At 39.8% G+C, this 17841-nt stretch overlaps 1 protein-coding gene and 1 long non-coding RNA gene across 3 annotated transcripts in view; both read right to left on the bottom strand.

Annotated features, from left to right (window-relative positions):
* Window positions 1-17841, bottom strand: part of ZNRF3 (zinc and ring finger 3) — a 68031-nt gene that overhangs the window by 25861 nt on the left and 24329 nt on the right. For both annotated transcript variants that reach the window (XM_068208707.1, XM_068208708.1), the window contains exon 2: window positions 4873-4998. In XM_068208707.1, the coding sequence (XP_068064808.1) occupies window positions 4873-4998 (126 nt within the window). The remainder of the gene's footprint in view (window positions 1-4872; window positions 4999-17841) is intronic.
* LOC137484675 (uncharacterized) lies at window positions 12603-14303 on the bottom strand. Its single transcript, XR_011004953.1, has 3 exons — window positions 13992-14303; window positions 13771-13871; window positions 12603-12814 (listed from the first exon to the last, which is right to left on the bottom strand). It is a non-coding gene; the product is annotated as an uncharacterized lncRNA (long non-coding RNA).

Raw genomic sequence — 17841 nt, 5'->3', positions numbered from 1 at the left:
ACTTTTCATCCAGATCGATGAAATTTTGCCACTAATTTTTGAGACTACTGCCTCAAAAAAAACAATTACAAATGCTTTTTGGATGCTGTTTGCAAAGCAGAAACACAGGCTAACAAACAGAAGGTAGAAAAGGTCTCCAAATTGTGGAATAGGTACCGTAAGTAGGATGTCAACTACTTCAATGGATAGAAGAAGTTTTCCTGAAGTGGCAATATTTCCTACTGCATGCAGCACAGGACTCATCACAGGGTCACTGCAGCTGTCACTACCAGATGAAAGTATCTGAACAAGCAAAGTTCTGGAAACACTGACCAATGGTTTTAGGCATGGCTCTCATTAATTTTAGATCTTAATCTATGGCATAGTTCAGTCCTAATTTCTGAACAAGTTTAGCATGGAAGAGTCTTTGCCTAAATTCAATACGCATTTCTACAACTGAACTGAATCTATTTCTACAGGAAATGATCCAAACTGCATATAAAACTATTAATGTTATAAAGAAACAAAAAGTATACTTATACTGTCAGCAACCAATTTGAACATGTAACTGATTGCTTAATTTAGGCTATTAATATAAAGGTGTAAGTTACTTTTGTTTAATTTGACTTTTTTATTAGTTTTATTAACTCTGAAAGAAAAAGATTAAAATGGACTCCTCACAGGCCTTCTTGTTTCTCAAGTCTTAGAACAGATCTCTCTTTATTCGGGAACTAAACTACCAACACAGCCTCATAAATTCTCATTTGATTACCTTATAGGAATTTTTATACTTAAACTAAGTTGTTAGACAAAAGGTTAGGAATCACAGTTCAATTGTTAAGTGAATTTTCAAGTTATGATGATTTTTGGCCCACTCTAACTAGTATAATAATAATGATGACATGGTAAAACAAGAGATTCTTCTAGTTAGTACTTGTTTAATTTTTCTAAATAAGCTCTTAGAAAAGAAGTGAATGGATATTGGAAGAACTGCCTGGAATTGCCTCATATTACAGATTCTTTCATCTGAAGAAAACAGGAAGCTGTAGTAGCAGGGACATCCTGTCTTTGTTAGGTTATACTCAGATGCACATCCTCAAATACATATATCCTATTAATACAGAAGAAGTGCAGTCCCTGGAAGAGAAAGAAAAACTAAATCCTTTCTTGTGGACTTTCAATCCTGCAGAAAGGGAAAAAGTGCTACTTTTAAACAAATCTTCAGCATTTTCTCACTATCCTGTACTGAAATAATTAAAAAAAAAAAAAAAAACCAACAGTGGTATCGCTGAATTGTATTTCACAGTCTTGACAGATGCAATTTGCTTTGAAAATTACTGGGGCGGGGGAAGAACAGGGGTCTGCATATTGCAGAGTACAGGACACATGCAGGTATAGCGGGTGACAGAATCCCAGAGCGGTCTGGGTTGGAAGGAACCTTAAAGAACACCCAAGTTCCAACACCCCAGCCCTGCCAGGATGCAGGCAGGCAATCAGTATTGCAGGCAACCCTGCTTCTCCCTTCCTCCAGCACAGTGCCACTGCTGGAGCAGTGAAGGAGCCTCATTGTGCTGTGAGCAGAGAGAAGGCAGGAATTCCAGGAGGGGAAAGGTTCCCTTTGAAGCACATGGCACGAAGAGCTTCCCAGTGACCATGGCAACAGCTCAGTGGGTTCCCAGCCTGAGAACCAAGTTACTACAGCCATGCCTCAAAAACAAAAAAAGTCTGAAAGAAGGAGAGAGGGGGAGGTGGGGCTGGGGGTGTGGGGGAGAGAAGCTGAAGCAAAATTAGCCTGGCAGAAACTGAGCGGCTCCCTGGTAGGCAAATCCAGCCAATAATGCTGCTCGGGTTCACGGGGTTTCCTTTTCATTTCCAAAAGCTTTCTTCTTCCTCTGTCATTCCCCTTCTAGCCCTATTCAGGAGCTCATAAGATCAGTAAAACCCAGGCCTTTGCTTTGCCTGCATGCAGCATGGCCTCAAACAGGGCTGCACTGTGATCAAAGGTAATGGTAAAACACAGCTGCCACACACACTCCTTGCCTCAACCAAGGCCCAGTTTCCACAGGCACTCTTAACAGCAGAGACATTTTTTAAAACACTTTCATTTCCATTACATCATATAAAGAAGGACAAGCAATGACTAAGAAAGATGAGCAATTCTAAAATCAATATGAATTACAAATCAATATGAAAATGGGCACATTAAATTCTGTATAGCTACCGGTGGATAAACAACTAGAGTAGAACTTCTAAAAACACAGGCCAAAGTTTTACCTTAAAAAAAAAATCCAAACCAACAAACAAAAAACACCACCCTAAATCAAAAAACACCTCGACCACCAAAACCAACAGTATGAATAAAGCCATACAAAATTTTTACCAGATTCATGCGTCATGCAATTTACCTCTACAGCTTTTAACTAGTCTACATTTTGCTTCACCATATTCCAAACTTTCAACAATATCACCTGTATGATGCTCCACCTTGGGGGCAAGTTAAATCAAAATCAATGAGGAACAAACTGTAGGTATGCACTCCTTGATTTCTTCCTCCTCTTCTATATGGAAAAAATTCCATTTCCTTTCCCTGTTCAAGACCAGCCCTCCCTCATTTTCCTTTCTTTTCCTTCCCCTACTCCCTTACTTTTCTTTTTCCTTTTCCTTTTGTTTTTCCTCCTCTCTCTCCCTTCCTCTCCTCTCCCATTCCTTTCCCTTTCACATTTTCTTTTAAGTCAGCTGCCAAATCCTAAAAATAACCAGAAGACACATATACACATGCAGCAGGTTTGATATTTACCCAGGCAAAATAGTTCACAGGCTGCACTGAATCCTCTCATAGGAATTTGTGTACCAAACTGCATGGAAACTGAACTTTTCAGAGACCCAGACAATCACAGCACCACTTATTCTCACTGCTAAGATAATCAGGCTGACTTAACTGATAGACCTGAAAGAAGCTCGGGGCTGATGCTCCTGCTGCTGTCTGCAATCAACAATATTCCAGGAATTCTGAGAAATCCTTCTAAATCAGGACATAACTTGAGCAGAGTGAGAACTGAGCAGAAGGGCTGCTAGCAAAAGATGGAGAGGAGAAACAACAGCAGAGAGTATGAAATAGGGAGGAACTATTTCAGGAAGAGAAGAATAAATAAAGAAAATACAGAACAATGAAATGCAGTGCAGTATTGACTAGAACCCTGGCCAGACTGTTTTCACCTGTTGAAATTGCTACATATCAACTGACACATTTGGAACTCTGTGCCCCAATTCTCTGGACACACCCTATGTCACATCACCATCATTATGCATCAAAGTAGATGCTACAGAGCTCCTGGAGCAAAGCCAGAGTCTGCTGCTCAGCAGACCAAGCTTTGTGAAGCTAACATCAGCAGATACTGAGCTGAAGCTGTTCTGGAGATGGGTGTGGCTTTGGGGACATGGGGAGTACAGAGGACATGGTGGGATTTGGCACCATCGGCCAGGCATAGAATTTTAACTTTTTTTTTTTTTTTTTTTTTTTTTTTTTTTGGTGCAGGGTACCTATGGTTCAACTTTCTTTATCTATTTTGTAAATCTAGTTTCTCACATAATTTTCAAGAGCCTGACAGATGGGACTGGCCAGACTCCTTCCTGAAATTGCTTGCCTCAAGATTAAACTTACTCCTGGAGTTTGCTTATGGATCAGTATGCATCTTTCAGGACTGAATCTTCTCTAATTCCCATCCTCACAAGACCTCACCCACAGATTTTATCTTTCTAAGAACAAAGAAGCAAGACCTAGGATTTCTGTGAAACAAAAACACTTTTCCAAGTTAGAAAACAAAGCTGTATTATGCTGAAATTCAATAGAAAGGGAAGTCACTTCTTAAAGAGATGTTTTTCACCATGTACCACAAGTTAAACCTGCAGCAACTTTTAGACAAGCAGATGGCTTCCCATTTCCTTGGAAAGGTGAAGTTTTTAGAAGTTTGTTTATAAATGTACAGAGCCAAGTTTTACGTAAAAAAAAAGTCAACCCGCAATTTTATTTTCTGCTTGATACACTGCTAACCTGAAGTCACCAACACAATCCTACCAAATTTAGGCAGCTGGATTTTAGGATAAATCCCTGTTATGCAGTAGTTTTCAACTACTCAGTAACTGGTAGAAATTGTGGCCTATGCTCTTTCACATACTTTCAAACCCTCTAGACTTCAAACGCCAACGTATAATAACTTCAATACTCAAAAATTCTAAGGCATGAACAAAAGAAGGTCACCTTTCTGCTTTCTTTTTTTAACATATCTGGGAGCAGTAATGGCATATTAGTGACTTCACCCCATAAAACAAAGAGAAAAGTTTTGCACTTAATTTAAGATTCCAGAGGCCCCATTCCATGGCAAGATTCGAGGATTATGAAAAATTTTAATTTTTTGACCAGTACAATAAGATTCACTTGTTATTAGAGGTATCTATCCTGAGATTAAAGTGAATAAATCTTTCTAGGTTTGAAAGCTTCTATTTCCCCAAAAAGAGGAAATTAATGTATGTACTCTCAGAAAATTGTGCCTAAGGAAAACCAGTAAGATGCTTTCATTTTGACTGCTTTGACCAAGTAAGAATCACAGTTGCAGTTCACCCTTTCTGCTTTGATACTGCTTCTGCTAAAAAGCCATTTTTGCTTGCATCTTTGTTAGGTTCCTAAAGAGCTCAAAAAGGGAATGCTTAGCTCCCCATCACCATCTCTATCAACTGAGTTAGGACAGCATCTTTCCCTGAAGTACCTAGAGTGAAAATAGGCAAAATAGGAATGTTTTGTGGAGTAAGGGGAGTTTTCCCTGGATTTATTTCTTGCTGATTTTCTAATCCTTCCAAGAAACAGTTAGATGATGCAGCCCCAAACTATCCCCTTACCTTTCCTAAGACAGTGAGGCATGGCTTAGGCTCCAACTCTGGCTGTTCCAATTTCACCACTCCTACCCAGCCATATTCATACAGGTCTTCCTCATCATTGCTATTACACAGTCCAAGTGGATGCATCTGAAACAGAATCAAAAAGAAACTTTTAGCCAATCATTACAATTTAAAACCATACAGACATATAAATAAATAAAATAATAAATAATAGATTAAAGTATATTTGGTTTTAGTCAACATACACCAGAAAAACTGCAATGTAAGGCTGCATATGTGAAGAATTCAGTATGTTTCTGAAGCATGCCATGAGTACAAAATCTTTGCTATTTTATGTAAGCTGTCATCTTGCTTATAAAAAAGTCATTTAAGGCTAACAATTAAATGTGATTTTAAGTCCTTTGCTCAGATATAAAATTCTTAACTACAAAGCCCCCCTTGGAACTGGAAACCACCTTTCCTTGCAAACAAAGACAGAAATAATACAAACTGCTTGGCAGAGTCCCTTATAAAAGCTTTACACATCATTAAGATCCAGACCCCATGGTTCAGAGCCATTATCACCTTTTTTTTTTAATAATTACACAGTATTAACAGTCTGTCGTCCTTTGAAACAAGCCCATCATGTAAGCCAAAGTAAGATACAAGAAATTTCCTAACTTTTGTGAAGCATTCTCTATTGTTTTCTGAACCCAAATGATGTGGGGATTAAGGCTATCATGAAGTGAGAAACTTCAGTCTCCTTTCAGACATTTGTGTTTCTTACACTAGGCAACAGTATGTCTTTGTTTTAATTTCAGATATTTAATCTCTTTCTCCTCCTCTAATTTTATTATGGCAAGGAGCTTCCTACACATCGTTTATCTTTTCTAAATTTGCTGTCCTTCCTTAGGATAATATCTTTGTGTATCAACTAGAGTGTCATACATCTCACTTCTTATACTGTATACTGTCTTCTCCTTGTTCTATTTTTCCTTGGATTTTTCACAGACCCCTTCCTGTTTCCCAGGCTTTAACATATATTCAGAGGTCTTTGAAAAAGAAGTCTGTACTTCATCCAGTTTAGTGTCTTTCCTTAAATCTTAACTTTATCAAACTAGCTGAAGAAAACCACGAACTGATACCAACACTAGGACAACTCTGCTTTCTAGAAGCTGATTATAATAGGAGGAGATTATACTGCTCAATAATTTACATGTATATACCCCTCACTAATCCATGCAAAGTAGGACCATGTAATGGCCCCTAATCCTACCATCACTTCTGCATCACCAGCTTGTCGTTTTGTCCTTTTCTCCTTTTCTCCCATGTCTTGTACCCTGACTTCCATTTTGCAAGTGATACAATACATGGAGTGCTATTTATATTATCCTGTGGGGCCCTAACTTTCTGAATAACTTGGGTGATTACTGTAAAATATGGGAAACATGACAGTGAACTGACACAATACAGGGATTTTCCTACCACTCGTTATTTTTCAAGATTCATCGCCAATCCATTCCAAGAAAAAAAACAAGCCACACTGTACTAGGTAGGCTCTTAATTTAGCCTTTCTCCTTTTTTTTTTCCTAAATGAGTTACTATCACACACTGCTGAGCTGTCTACCATCTCACATGGATGAGCAGTTTAACTTGAAGCTAAAAGCTTGGGGGAAGTACTATCACTGGAAGATGAACCACTCTGTAAACTCAGTATCTGATGGATAAACCCATCAGCAAAGACATAAAAACAGAGGATAGAGTCAGGCAGAGTTCTCTCTCCTAAACTGCCAGGGCAGATATACCAACATAACCCCACAAAGAGTCCATGGGATCCTTTAAGCAAACACAAAGCTTTCATCAATAGTAAGCATCTAAAGAAACAGGGAACCATTTCCTTGATGTAATTCCCTTGACATAGGGTGTATCAATTAAGCTTTGAAACTATAACCCATATCTAAGAAGTTTCTAGTTCAAAATCCTTGAAATATGCTAGGGCCCTTTGCACATGCCTAAAAGGGTAAAACTGAAACCACGACTCAGGTGCTTTTATCCAAGGTTACAAAATCTGTATACATTGCTGAGGGTCTAAACTAAATTTATAAAGAGCCGCAGCAATTTTATGTGGGTTAGTCTTACAGGGCAGACAAACATTGAACCAACAGATGAAGAATACTCTGCTCTGTAACTCTACCACCTAAAAAGTCCTGATGATTAGAAGAGAACTTTCACCCTTTTGCCCTTTTTTTATGTCTGCCAGGATGAGGCATTATAGTATTACAAAATGCTGTATGAACATCTCAGGATCTTTCTTCACACTGTCTCGTGTACAGAAAAGCTTTGGTCTTTTTTTCCCAACCACAGAATAAATAACCGCTCTACCCACTTCAGTCCAGAGAAAGAGGACTAAAGAAGGTAGAAGGCCAAAAGAACAGAAGTTCTTTCCACTGCCACTTTCCTCTGGAATACTGTTACTCTGTACCAGCTTCCAAGTGTGAATGACCCTCTGGATCAGACTCACCAAGCACACTCTGCAATTTTGTCCCTGGAAATCAGTATAAACCTGAAGCTGAAAGAGCTTCTTCTCTTCCTTTTACAAGCATGTATTACAGACACAGAAAAAAAAAACAGAATCAATAACAAGGCCAATAAGACATGGCCTTCAGTGACAGAAAATTTTTCTGTCCAGAAAAGCACTCCACCACTCCAAGCCACAAGTAGTTGGTAGATTCTGCTTGGATACCACAAGCTTACATTGTAGTGATCTCTGTAGATCACGACAGATAAAATACACTGTAATTTTCCAAACCAGAGATATCAACTAAAAGTGCAACAAGAGCATGTGAATTTAAGAATTCAAGCCTGAAACTGGTGTTACTTCTGATTAGGTGCCCACATGGAATGAAACACCACTCACTGGGGCTGATGGTGCTTATGACAGGACCCATGCGGTGCAAGTGTATGTCATGTTCTCATGGTTTCCTGTCACAATACAAGTGAATTAATCACTGAATCACAGAACACAATAAAGTAAGGCTAAATGAAAATATCTATCAGGCCAAGGGAGGAACACACAAACAATAGAGAAGATGGACAACCTACAATGGCAACAATAAAATTAATTATTTTCTGTCAGGTGGAAAATTACCAGTAGTTTCAAACTGTCACAGTAAAAAGCAAATTCAAAACACTACAGTGCACAAGCTTCTAAAAAGAAGCAGAACTATTCAGTCCTTTTGTGAAGATTTGAACTCTTTATTGCTGTACAGCCTGGAACAACAAACACTCCATATAGCTTTCCCACCTGGAATGCACTTGGCACGGATTCATCTCTGTCCACATGAATTCACATTCCTTCACTAGACAGGCTTTTGAAATAAAATTTATGAGGTTTTGCAGTGCTCAAAAGAAAACATAAAAAACAAGTCAACCTGAATAGGAACTCTATCATCAGGGAAAGCTTTCTCCTAAACCAGGTGTAGCCTCTGGTAACTGAAAGGAAGAGAGCTCCTTTCCTGGCTTACCCCAGGTGTATGGAAGCATACCCTGATAACTCAGTTCAGACTTCAGATATTTTGGTTACCCAGCCCCTCAGTGTCCTGCCACCACTTCCAAGCTCTAGGTCTTGTTTCCTTCCTCTAATCCCTTTTTCCAGGAAAGCTTCTTCTAAAGAAGGATCCAAAGTCTGAAGTGCATCAAGGCTCAAGTGAAGTAAGGTAATCAAACAATGTGTTTTACAGGACGCAGAAAAACCATTAGTACACTTCTGCAGTAAGCATCTCCCCTGTCAAAACAGCCTTATTGAACACAAAAAGTGGACTGAGTGTAAATGCTTTATCCAAAATGCAATAAGTCACCCAACAGATTTTGAACAAATAACAACTTCATTCACCAGAAAGTACTAGAGGTTGCAGAGTGTCTGCTTCAGAGACAATCCAGTATTTTGGTGCTGGACTCACCAGAAGTTGGATAGAATAGAGACAGGGAAAAAGGGGCACACTCACAAATACAGAAATATTCCTAGGAGATGCAGAGAATTAGGCAACCATTAGGAACTCAAACTGGCAAGAGATGTCAAGACTAACAAGTATATTAACAGCAAGAAGAATTGCAAACAATAAATGTCTGCTATTGAATGGGGTTGGCACAAAGCAGTAAAAAAGCAAGCAACCAACAGCTGTAAGGAGGGCTGAGTTAGGAATCATCCATGCAAACCTGGCCTAAGGTGTCCAAGGAATCTGAGAAGATGCCTCCAGGTGTCTCATTAGAGCTGCCTGCTGTAATTGCAACATCAAGCTCTATTATTTTTCACAGGTCATGGGGACTGGGGGAAGACCCCTGATGCCAGGAAAAGAATGCCACACTCATCTGCAACATCCAAGAAGACAGATCTGGGAAACCCCAGTATGGTCAGCCTCTCTTCAGTACCTCAGAAAATCATGGAACAGATCTTTATGACAGCTATTTCCAGGTACATAAAAACCAAGGTGGCAGCTGAAAAAACCAATCTGGATTTACTAAGTATAATTGATGCTTGACCAATCTCTGTATCTTTTCTGATGAAGCAACTTGCTCCATGGATGACAGGAGAGCTGTGGATGTCATTTACCTGGACTTCAGTGCAGCATTTGATATCACAATCCTTGACATCAGCATCCTTGCTGACAAACTGCCAAGACATGGATTAGTGTCCTGGTTTAATTTTCTTCTTAGTAGCTGGTACAGTGCTGTGTTTTACACTAAGTCTGAGAATAATGTTAATAACACACTGAAGTTTTAGCTGTTGCTAAGAAGTGATGATATCAAAGACTTTTCAGTTTCTCTTGCTCCACCAGTGAGCAGGTACACAAAAAGCTTAAATGATTATTAAAATAACTAATGTGAGACCAAAAAGGCTGAAAACCAGTCACGTTAAGCATTAACAACACTAATTTTTTGCTGTTCCTCTGAAATTTTAGCTCCTTACCTATGAAAAAAGAAACTACTTCTTAAGAATTAAAAACTTACTTTGTACTCATTATCGAAAACAGGCTTGAGTCCCCTCAGCTGATGGAGATTTACCAATAATTGTCACCACCACTGCAATTTTGATCTTCAGCATAATGCAGCTACTCATACAACTGCATCACAACAAGACTATTTGTTCCTACCACCTACAAATACAGCAGAATGAAGAACTTAACTTTTCCATCTCCATTTACTCTTCTGTATTGGCACAGCAACCTGTTACCAAAATTATTTAAGGTTCTTGACTGCAATATTCCAACCCAGCGTTACTAAGACTTCACCAGAAAGAAAAGGCTCAGGCCTTAACTCCACTGTGTCATGATTTGAAAAATGCTTCAGTAGAATGTGCCATTACAGATAAGCAATCCAAAACTGTACAAATAGGGGGAGGAATTTTTTAAGAACTGAAGAGTAGGGTTTTTTAAAAAAAGGTTAGGCATTGCTATTGTTTCTGCAGCCTCATGATAAAACATGAGTTTTTTTATGCTGGCTGCAGCTGGAACACAGCAGCCTTTTTAGAAAAGGTGAAAGCCAGAAGCATTTCCCCATCACTCTGCAGCTTTGCCATTCAGAGAAGAATGTTTATTCACCAGCACAAGTAGAAAACTCCATTAGAATATGTTTTTTTTTCCCTTTCAGGCATATTTTTTTCTGTTTTAAAGAAGTACATCCTGCAAAAAACCAAACTGCCACAAAATGTAACATGATAGGACCTGAGCATTTCAGCAGTGTGCTTTTCTTGGCTATCAGTTGTGACCATGCCATCCAACCCAGTGGTCAGCACTGAACCCACAAGTGGCTTCCACTCAACTTTCTCTACAGCAAGAGCATCAGGCATTCCTGAAATCCTCTCACAGTCCACTTACTCCAGGAAGTATGCCAAAAGGGATGATGAGAAATCCAGTCTGTGCTGTAACTGAATGTAAAACCAGAGATACTCAGTTGAACACATCCACCATGCAGGAGAGGCCAGGCAAATTCTACAATGCAGATTGGCCAGAGCTACACAAAGTCCACCAGATCCTGTGAAAAGGAGCAGTAAGTTTTGAAGAGCAGCCAAAAGAGGTTTAGAAGTTTTGTTAACTAGGGAACTAGATCTTAGCACTGATCTAGTTCATCAGCAAACTCAATTCACCTGTGCCATGGTCCAGCTTCAAATCCCTCAGGAGAGGAGGAGAACTGTCTGAAAGACATTCCCAGGCATCCTCCTGTCGCACTACGACACAAAATAACTTACGTACTCACACTAAGATCAAAAGAGTTAGAGGAAGTAATTTTTATTTCTGATCTCGTAATATACAGAATTCTAAAAGTGACAGTGGATTGGAGGATGAAATTGCTTCTTCTCTAACTACACTGGTCAAACTAACAGTCTATCAATTTTCTCTTCTCACAAAGAAGAATGCAAAACAATCATTATTTACATGAACAGTGCGTGAGAACTCTAGTAGAAATGTGTAAACATCAGAAGGTATAGAAAAGTTTTAAAGGAACTTTAAAACTTTTAAAAGAACAGGACGACATCCTCCTGCTAGGACTGTCCCAACTCAGAGACACTACAGATACCCACAGCATGTGCACAGTAACACAAGTTTACAAACCTAAACTCAGCACATTTGAACCAGATCTGCTGCACAAGCAGGGATTGAACTGCCTAAGCCATGCAGCTGACCCATCTATTGCAACAAAGCAGCTGGACACTAATTATTCCAAACACTGCAAAGGAAGCTCCTGGTCCATTCAAACAGAAAACTGGTGTCTCCTTCCTTTAAAGCATCTCAAAAAGCAAAACTGCCATGAAAAGATGTACATACTGTAGACAATTTGAAGGAAGAGTTCTTCTCTCAGGAATTTAAGTGTTTTGATTACACCAAGTTCTCCTGCCATAGTATTGACAGACCAAAGGAGAACAACGCCATATTTACAATTGTGGCTTTTTTCCCCTCTCTTTAAACTGGTGGAAAGATGCTGGCAAAAAGTGAATGCATAATGTCACTTAGGATGGGAGAAACTAGACAGAAAATGTGGAATAAAAAGATACCTTCATAAATTACTTTTAGCAGAAGAAGGCCAGTAGCAATATGATAAAACAAAAGAGTTTTTTGCTCTATAACAAAACAGACCCCCAAAACACACTAATTACCAGAACTTTAGACAGTTACAACTGGCTGGAAAAAGCAGGATTATCTTACATCTCATGAAAAACTGCATTTCTCCCATAGCACTCAAGTGGGGACTTAGAACTGAAAATATTAGGTCACTGCCATATGATCTCCTTGGCTTAAGTTAAAGGCCTGATATGGAGTTACCAATACTTTGCAAATAAGTTTTCAAGAAGAAAGTGGAGTAGGAAGTATGAAGACACCCTGACAAAGACTGTACAACATAATGGGATTTGTTCAACCTTAGGGAGTGTTTGAGGCCCAGAAAGAATGAATACAACTATTCAACAACAACAAAAACCAAATAAACAACAAAACCAAACAAAACACTAAACCCCAAACAAACTACCAAACCCAGCTGACAGAAGCTGTTCATATAAGGAACCCTAAAAGAAATTTCCCTTTGCATTCCCTCGCCAAAAGCAAAAGATGCACACTTGGAAAATTTGGCTGTGATGAAAATTCCAAGAGTTTTAGGAGGGAATCGGAAGACAACACGCAGATGTGCACATACCAGAGAAGGTAGTATTTCATTTTACAAAAGCACACAGCTCTGAAAAGTCTCAGAACTATTTATTTGCCAATTGTATTTTAGCAAGGAAGTTTAACAGATTGACATTTCTGGTGCTGACTGAAAATTTCACAGTACTGTGAGACTCCAGGCCAGCAGTGACTGTCCTTTGTATTTGCACACTGATTTGAGACGTCCAAACTCATTACAGTTCATTTTCCTGACACCTGAACTGGTCTAGATCCTGGCTTTCCAGGCAGTCCTTGATGTAGTAAGAGGTGACCTCTGACAAGAGAGGATATTATTTTGAGTATTTTGCAATAAGCTACTAACAAGCAGAGCTGGTTTGCTTGCATTCAGGTTTGTGGGGAACTTTGCTAGACAGAGAAGGGTAGGGAAGGAGAGAAAGAGGAGTTAAAAATAACACAAATTATTTCTGTGGCATCAATTGGGTTAGAAAGTGAAGATCACAGTAGAAACAGCAGTATAAGGATATACTAATTACATCTGGAGATCACAGATACCCCTCACACCCTATTGTTCTAATTTTGGGTGGAATGCTGCACTGAGGCATTCCAGCTGCATACACAGGTACATCCAGATTATTTTCTTTATGTTTGCTGTAAAATACCCTCAAACATACATTACTCCTGCCTTTATTCATCAATATTCCACATCAGTGTCAACTACCATTCTGCTCTTCTTGCCACACTTCGATGAAGATTCATTTCATCACTGAGAAAATTTGAAAAAGGAGACGCTAAAATTTGTAGAAGTGTGTAAACACTGTTACTTACAATGTTCTGTCCGAAATAACCTCACCTGTTCACCTTTCACCACAGTGAAAACGGGATGTGTTTGATCCCCTGTAATACCATACTTCCTACCCTACAGCTACAGCCCCTAAAAGACCCTCATGAAGGATATTCTCAGTATTTAGCTAAGTCTCATTGTTTGGATTTCCAGAAGTAGGCAGTGTCCATGCAAGATGCGACCCAGCCACAGAGCTCCAGTGCATCCCTCTCCATCTCACACCACAGCCTTCATTGACAAGGTGATGACACTGTCCTGTCTCCAAGAGGAAGCATTCACTGGGGCAAGAGGGAGGGAAGAGGAACACGGAACATGCACACAGAGAAAGGCTGCACTACAACTAAGAACAATATTGTACTTAAAAAGAGGGATGGGGGAAGGGAAATAATGTGAGTAGATTGTTACAGAAGAACACAGAGCCTTTACCACAATACTAATCAAACTTCCTTTGTCCTATATACACATGCCAAGCGGGAACTCTGTATTTCTGCCAGAAACCATTTTCCATACGCATGACAACATTTTATCTATATAGAGAGGTAAAAGCCACAGAGGAGAGGAAAAAAAAAAAAAAGGTGAGAATCAAGAAAGAAATAAGGCTTAAAATGCACAACACTCCATTCCATCCCCCTTCCCCTCACGCCAACCTCTCATCTATAATCCAACACAAGAGAGACAACAGGCAAACAGCAAGAGGTCATCTTCAAAGGGCTGGTTGCCAAGGGAGGCCAGTGGAAAGAGCGAAGGCATGTCCTCATCAAAGTCCAGCAGCTGTGGGAGAGCCACAGAGGTGCAGCTTCCCCTGGGGCTGCAGTGAAATTCAGAGATGGAGGATAAAGCTGGAGCTGGCAATATAAAGTGGGCAGCTTTGCACTTTTGCTTCAGGGGAAGCACAAAAGAGAAGGGTTAGGGTATTTTAATCCTTCTCTCCACCCATTTTTGCACTCAGGATACTTCAACTACTGTTTAAACTCATCAAGATATGCTAAAAATGTGTAAAATGTGTAAAATATGCTAGCAGTATAAATATGCTAGCAGTAGGCAGAAGGCAGCAGCAAGGATCAGCTTTCTACTCAGTTCAAAATTAAAATTTTGTCTCAGTGACTATGCTTAGAAGAGGGATGGAAAAGGTACAGCAGATAATGCACAGCCAGCTGTAGTTTCATTACTGCTCACAGAAAACATAAATACATCTTCACAGCTGGAGCCTGGGAGGCAGTCACACAATAAACACTGCCTGCAAACACTACCCAACAAAATATGTGTTATTTTTCTAGGAGAAACTGTGGAATAACAAATAACAGACTCCTAGCTACCTGCAATATTTACATAAAAATTAGAAGCCAACATAAGAGCAACCCCAGACTCTGCTTTTCAGAATCCTCCGAACTTTTTGAGGCATTTTTATTAAATACACACATGATGGCCAAATGTAAAAATTAATCCCCTAGCCCACAAATACAGTAAAAGCAGCTGCAAATGCAAGCAGTGAAATCTAACAGATTAATTAAAATCTGAATGCAAAGAGGAATGAAAATTGCTCTATTATGAACAAAAAAAATTAAAAATCCAAGAAATTATCAAAATCTTAATGTTGTAGATCTCAAAAGCTAGGAGCTACTCTATGTTAGAAAACTCATTTTTCCCTGATATAACTTTGTCATAATTTTCTCTTAAGTGTCTTAATTAGCTGACGGAGCTTAAAAATACCGTTGTTGGTTATCAAGTAATGGTAGGATAGAAATAATTTCATTATATTTACCTCCCACGTCATGCCCAGTATCTTCCCCAAAACAAAGAAGGGAAGCAGCTGGCATCTGCTAAGGATGAACAGACACACTTCTTGAGCGTGTTTTGGAGCATGAAGTTTCAGTTGATGTCAGCACAGAGGCAGCTTTGAGTGCTAATTCAAACGGCACCAACGCTACATGGTTTGAACAAATCCTCTAGGTTGCAATATAAAAACGCTGTCAGTAAAAAAGCTTTTAATATTTAGAAAATTCTTGATCACTACCTTAACTGCAAGTCAGTCTGGAAGTACCATTAGGGAAGGAAAAGACAGATCAGTGATACAGTCAGCTTTAGTCAGCATGAAAAAGAGTTTTTTCAAGGCTGAAATGTAATAGTCCACAGCCTAAAGACCAACTCTGTTTCTCAGTTTAGTATGGGAACAGATCTTTGAATATTTACATACACACTCTTTCAAGAGTCTATGAACCATATGATCTCTGGCCAATAGAAAAGTTCCTTCAGCCTGGGCTGCACAAGATGCTCTTTAAAGTTTTTGAATATGATGAAAATTGAACAGCCTAAAATAGAACACTGATTTTGCGTCTTTCAGAGTGATGTGATGGAGACAAACAAACCACCATCTCAGAGATGTGCTCTCAGCTCAGCGGTGGAATAAGGATTTCTGGCTCCCAGAGCTCGCAGCACGCCCCGAGGCACAGGCCCAGCAGAGGTGGGATTCCAGCAGTGCCCAGACCAGACTTTCCAGCACCCACTCTTCTTCTCCACAATCTCCCCCAGCTGCTCCTCCCACACTGCATTATTTCTAAGGAATCCTATTAATTCCTCTGTCTCGATATGAAAGTACCTGTGCTGCATACTCTGTTCAGTCTTTCCTCATTCCTCTGCCATAAATCACCCAGTTCTGACCCAGTCTACTGCAAATCCCTTCACACATCTCTCTCAAGATTATTAGACAAAGAAAAATATTGGAATCACCTATGGTTATTATGGGTCTTCATTACTTCTTTGTTATGCTGCTATTAGTCAGACTATTTTGGACACCTCCCCTTACTTCTTACCTTTGCAAAGATTTCTGTGAAGCTTAACCTTTAAGATTTCTAAATTTATAAATAGCTGACTTGAGGATAACTATCATATTCTTGTGTTGAATTTTGTCATAAATTAAAAAGCCTCTCCTGGTCTCTACATTTAACTTTAGCTTACACTGCAACAACCAAAAAATGTCCTAAGAAAATCTTTTTGACAGTTTACAATCTGAGGGTAGCGTTCATCTTAAATTGTTTCTCAAAGTTTGCCTTTTGGTCAGATTCTTTACCTTTTATAAGCCATTTCGGACCAATACACAAACCAGTAAAGTTTACAGAAGTTCTGTTTCCAACTCCACTGTCACATGCCTTCTCATATCCCTGTTTCCCCACTTTGTGCTCCAAGCTTTCCTCTCCAAAACTTATCATTTGACCTTCCCTTCATCTGATAACCCAGATTACTTCAATGGATTGTACTCAGTTTACAGCTTCTGCCCATGTGAAAACATTTTGAGGTGCTAGGTAACTTTCAGAGGGAAAGGACCCAAAAGGGAAAGCAGAGGTCTCCAGGTAGGTACTGTTTGCTTCCAAACTGCCTCCCCTTTCTCCAGCATCAAGTTCTCAAGAAATTACTTCCACAGCACCCTTCGGGCTCTGCACCTGCTTTGCACGTTTTCTGGCAAAATCCAAACATCACACCGAGTTTTATGTGCACTTCTTTGTCAGCTCCAATCAGCACCATCTCCCTGACCTATATCCTGTGGAAATACAGGTGAAGCCAAAGTCTCTTCTGTGGCTACACAAGATGAGGCTCTAGAACGGGACGTGACAACAGAACACCATCTCCTTTACTGGAAGGTGAGACGCCTCTGCCCAGGGAGGAACTGAGTACTTCAAAAGAAGCACAGGCCAGTACGTAAACCAGGTGCCAAGAGCTGTTCCTGAAAACATATGAAGGTTTAACATTTGGGTTTTTCCACAAAAGAAGAATACCTGCTGCACTGGGTTCTCAGTGTCAGGCAAAGCAATGACTGATGCACCGCTTCAGCACTTCCCATTTCAGCGCACATTGCAATCTTCCATGTCACCAGACAGAAAGCACTCAAATCCACCGGGGAAAAAACGCCCTTCTTAAAAACTACCACCTGATGGCAGCCTGTGGCTTCGGTCCTATTGTTCCAAGTGGCAACTGGCAACCATTTTGAGTGAGATTAGCTCTGCCCTGAGTCACCACTGAAGAATGCTCCGTAGTAGAGAGAATGGCTTGAAAATCAAAAGCTATGCTCAATTCTAACGCAGCACATTGCTGAACTAGTCTCTGCAAACATGCCCATTTCACACACTGTGAAATCCATCCTCCCTCTTTCAGGCTTAATTTGTTTTGTTTTGCACAGGAAATAACCAGCTTAAATTTAACGCAGGCTCCACAACTCAGTCCAGTGCACAATTCATAACTCTTGGTCAGATCAAAAGCTGGCTTGATGGCCAGTTTCACTCCCTGCTCACAGCCTGTGCTTTGACAGCTTGAACCAGAATCAGAACTATTCTGCACCCAACTAATTATCACTTCTTTGCTCTTTTTCATTTATCAAAGGCACTTGCAGGAACTTAGCACTTGGTGCCTGAAGGATTCAATTAATGTTATTTAAAATCAAACGAACAATAATGAAGTTTCTGGAATTCTGGAGACCTGATGCACTCCCTTGTCATTACAAGGAGT

The sequence above is a fragment of the Anomalospiza imberbis genome, chromosome 18 (genome assembly GCF_031753505.1).
Source record: "Anomalospiza imberbis isolate Cuckoo-Finch-1a 21T00152 chromosome 18, ASM3175350v1, whole genome shotgun sequence".
NCBI classification, from domain to species: Eukaryota; Metazoa; Chordata; class Aves; order Passeriformes; family Viduidae; genus Anomalospiza; species Anomalospiza imberbis.
This window is presented reverse-complemented; position numbering and strand designations above follow the sequence as displayed.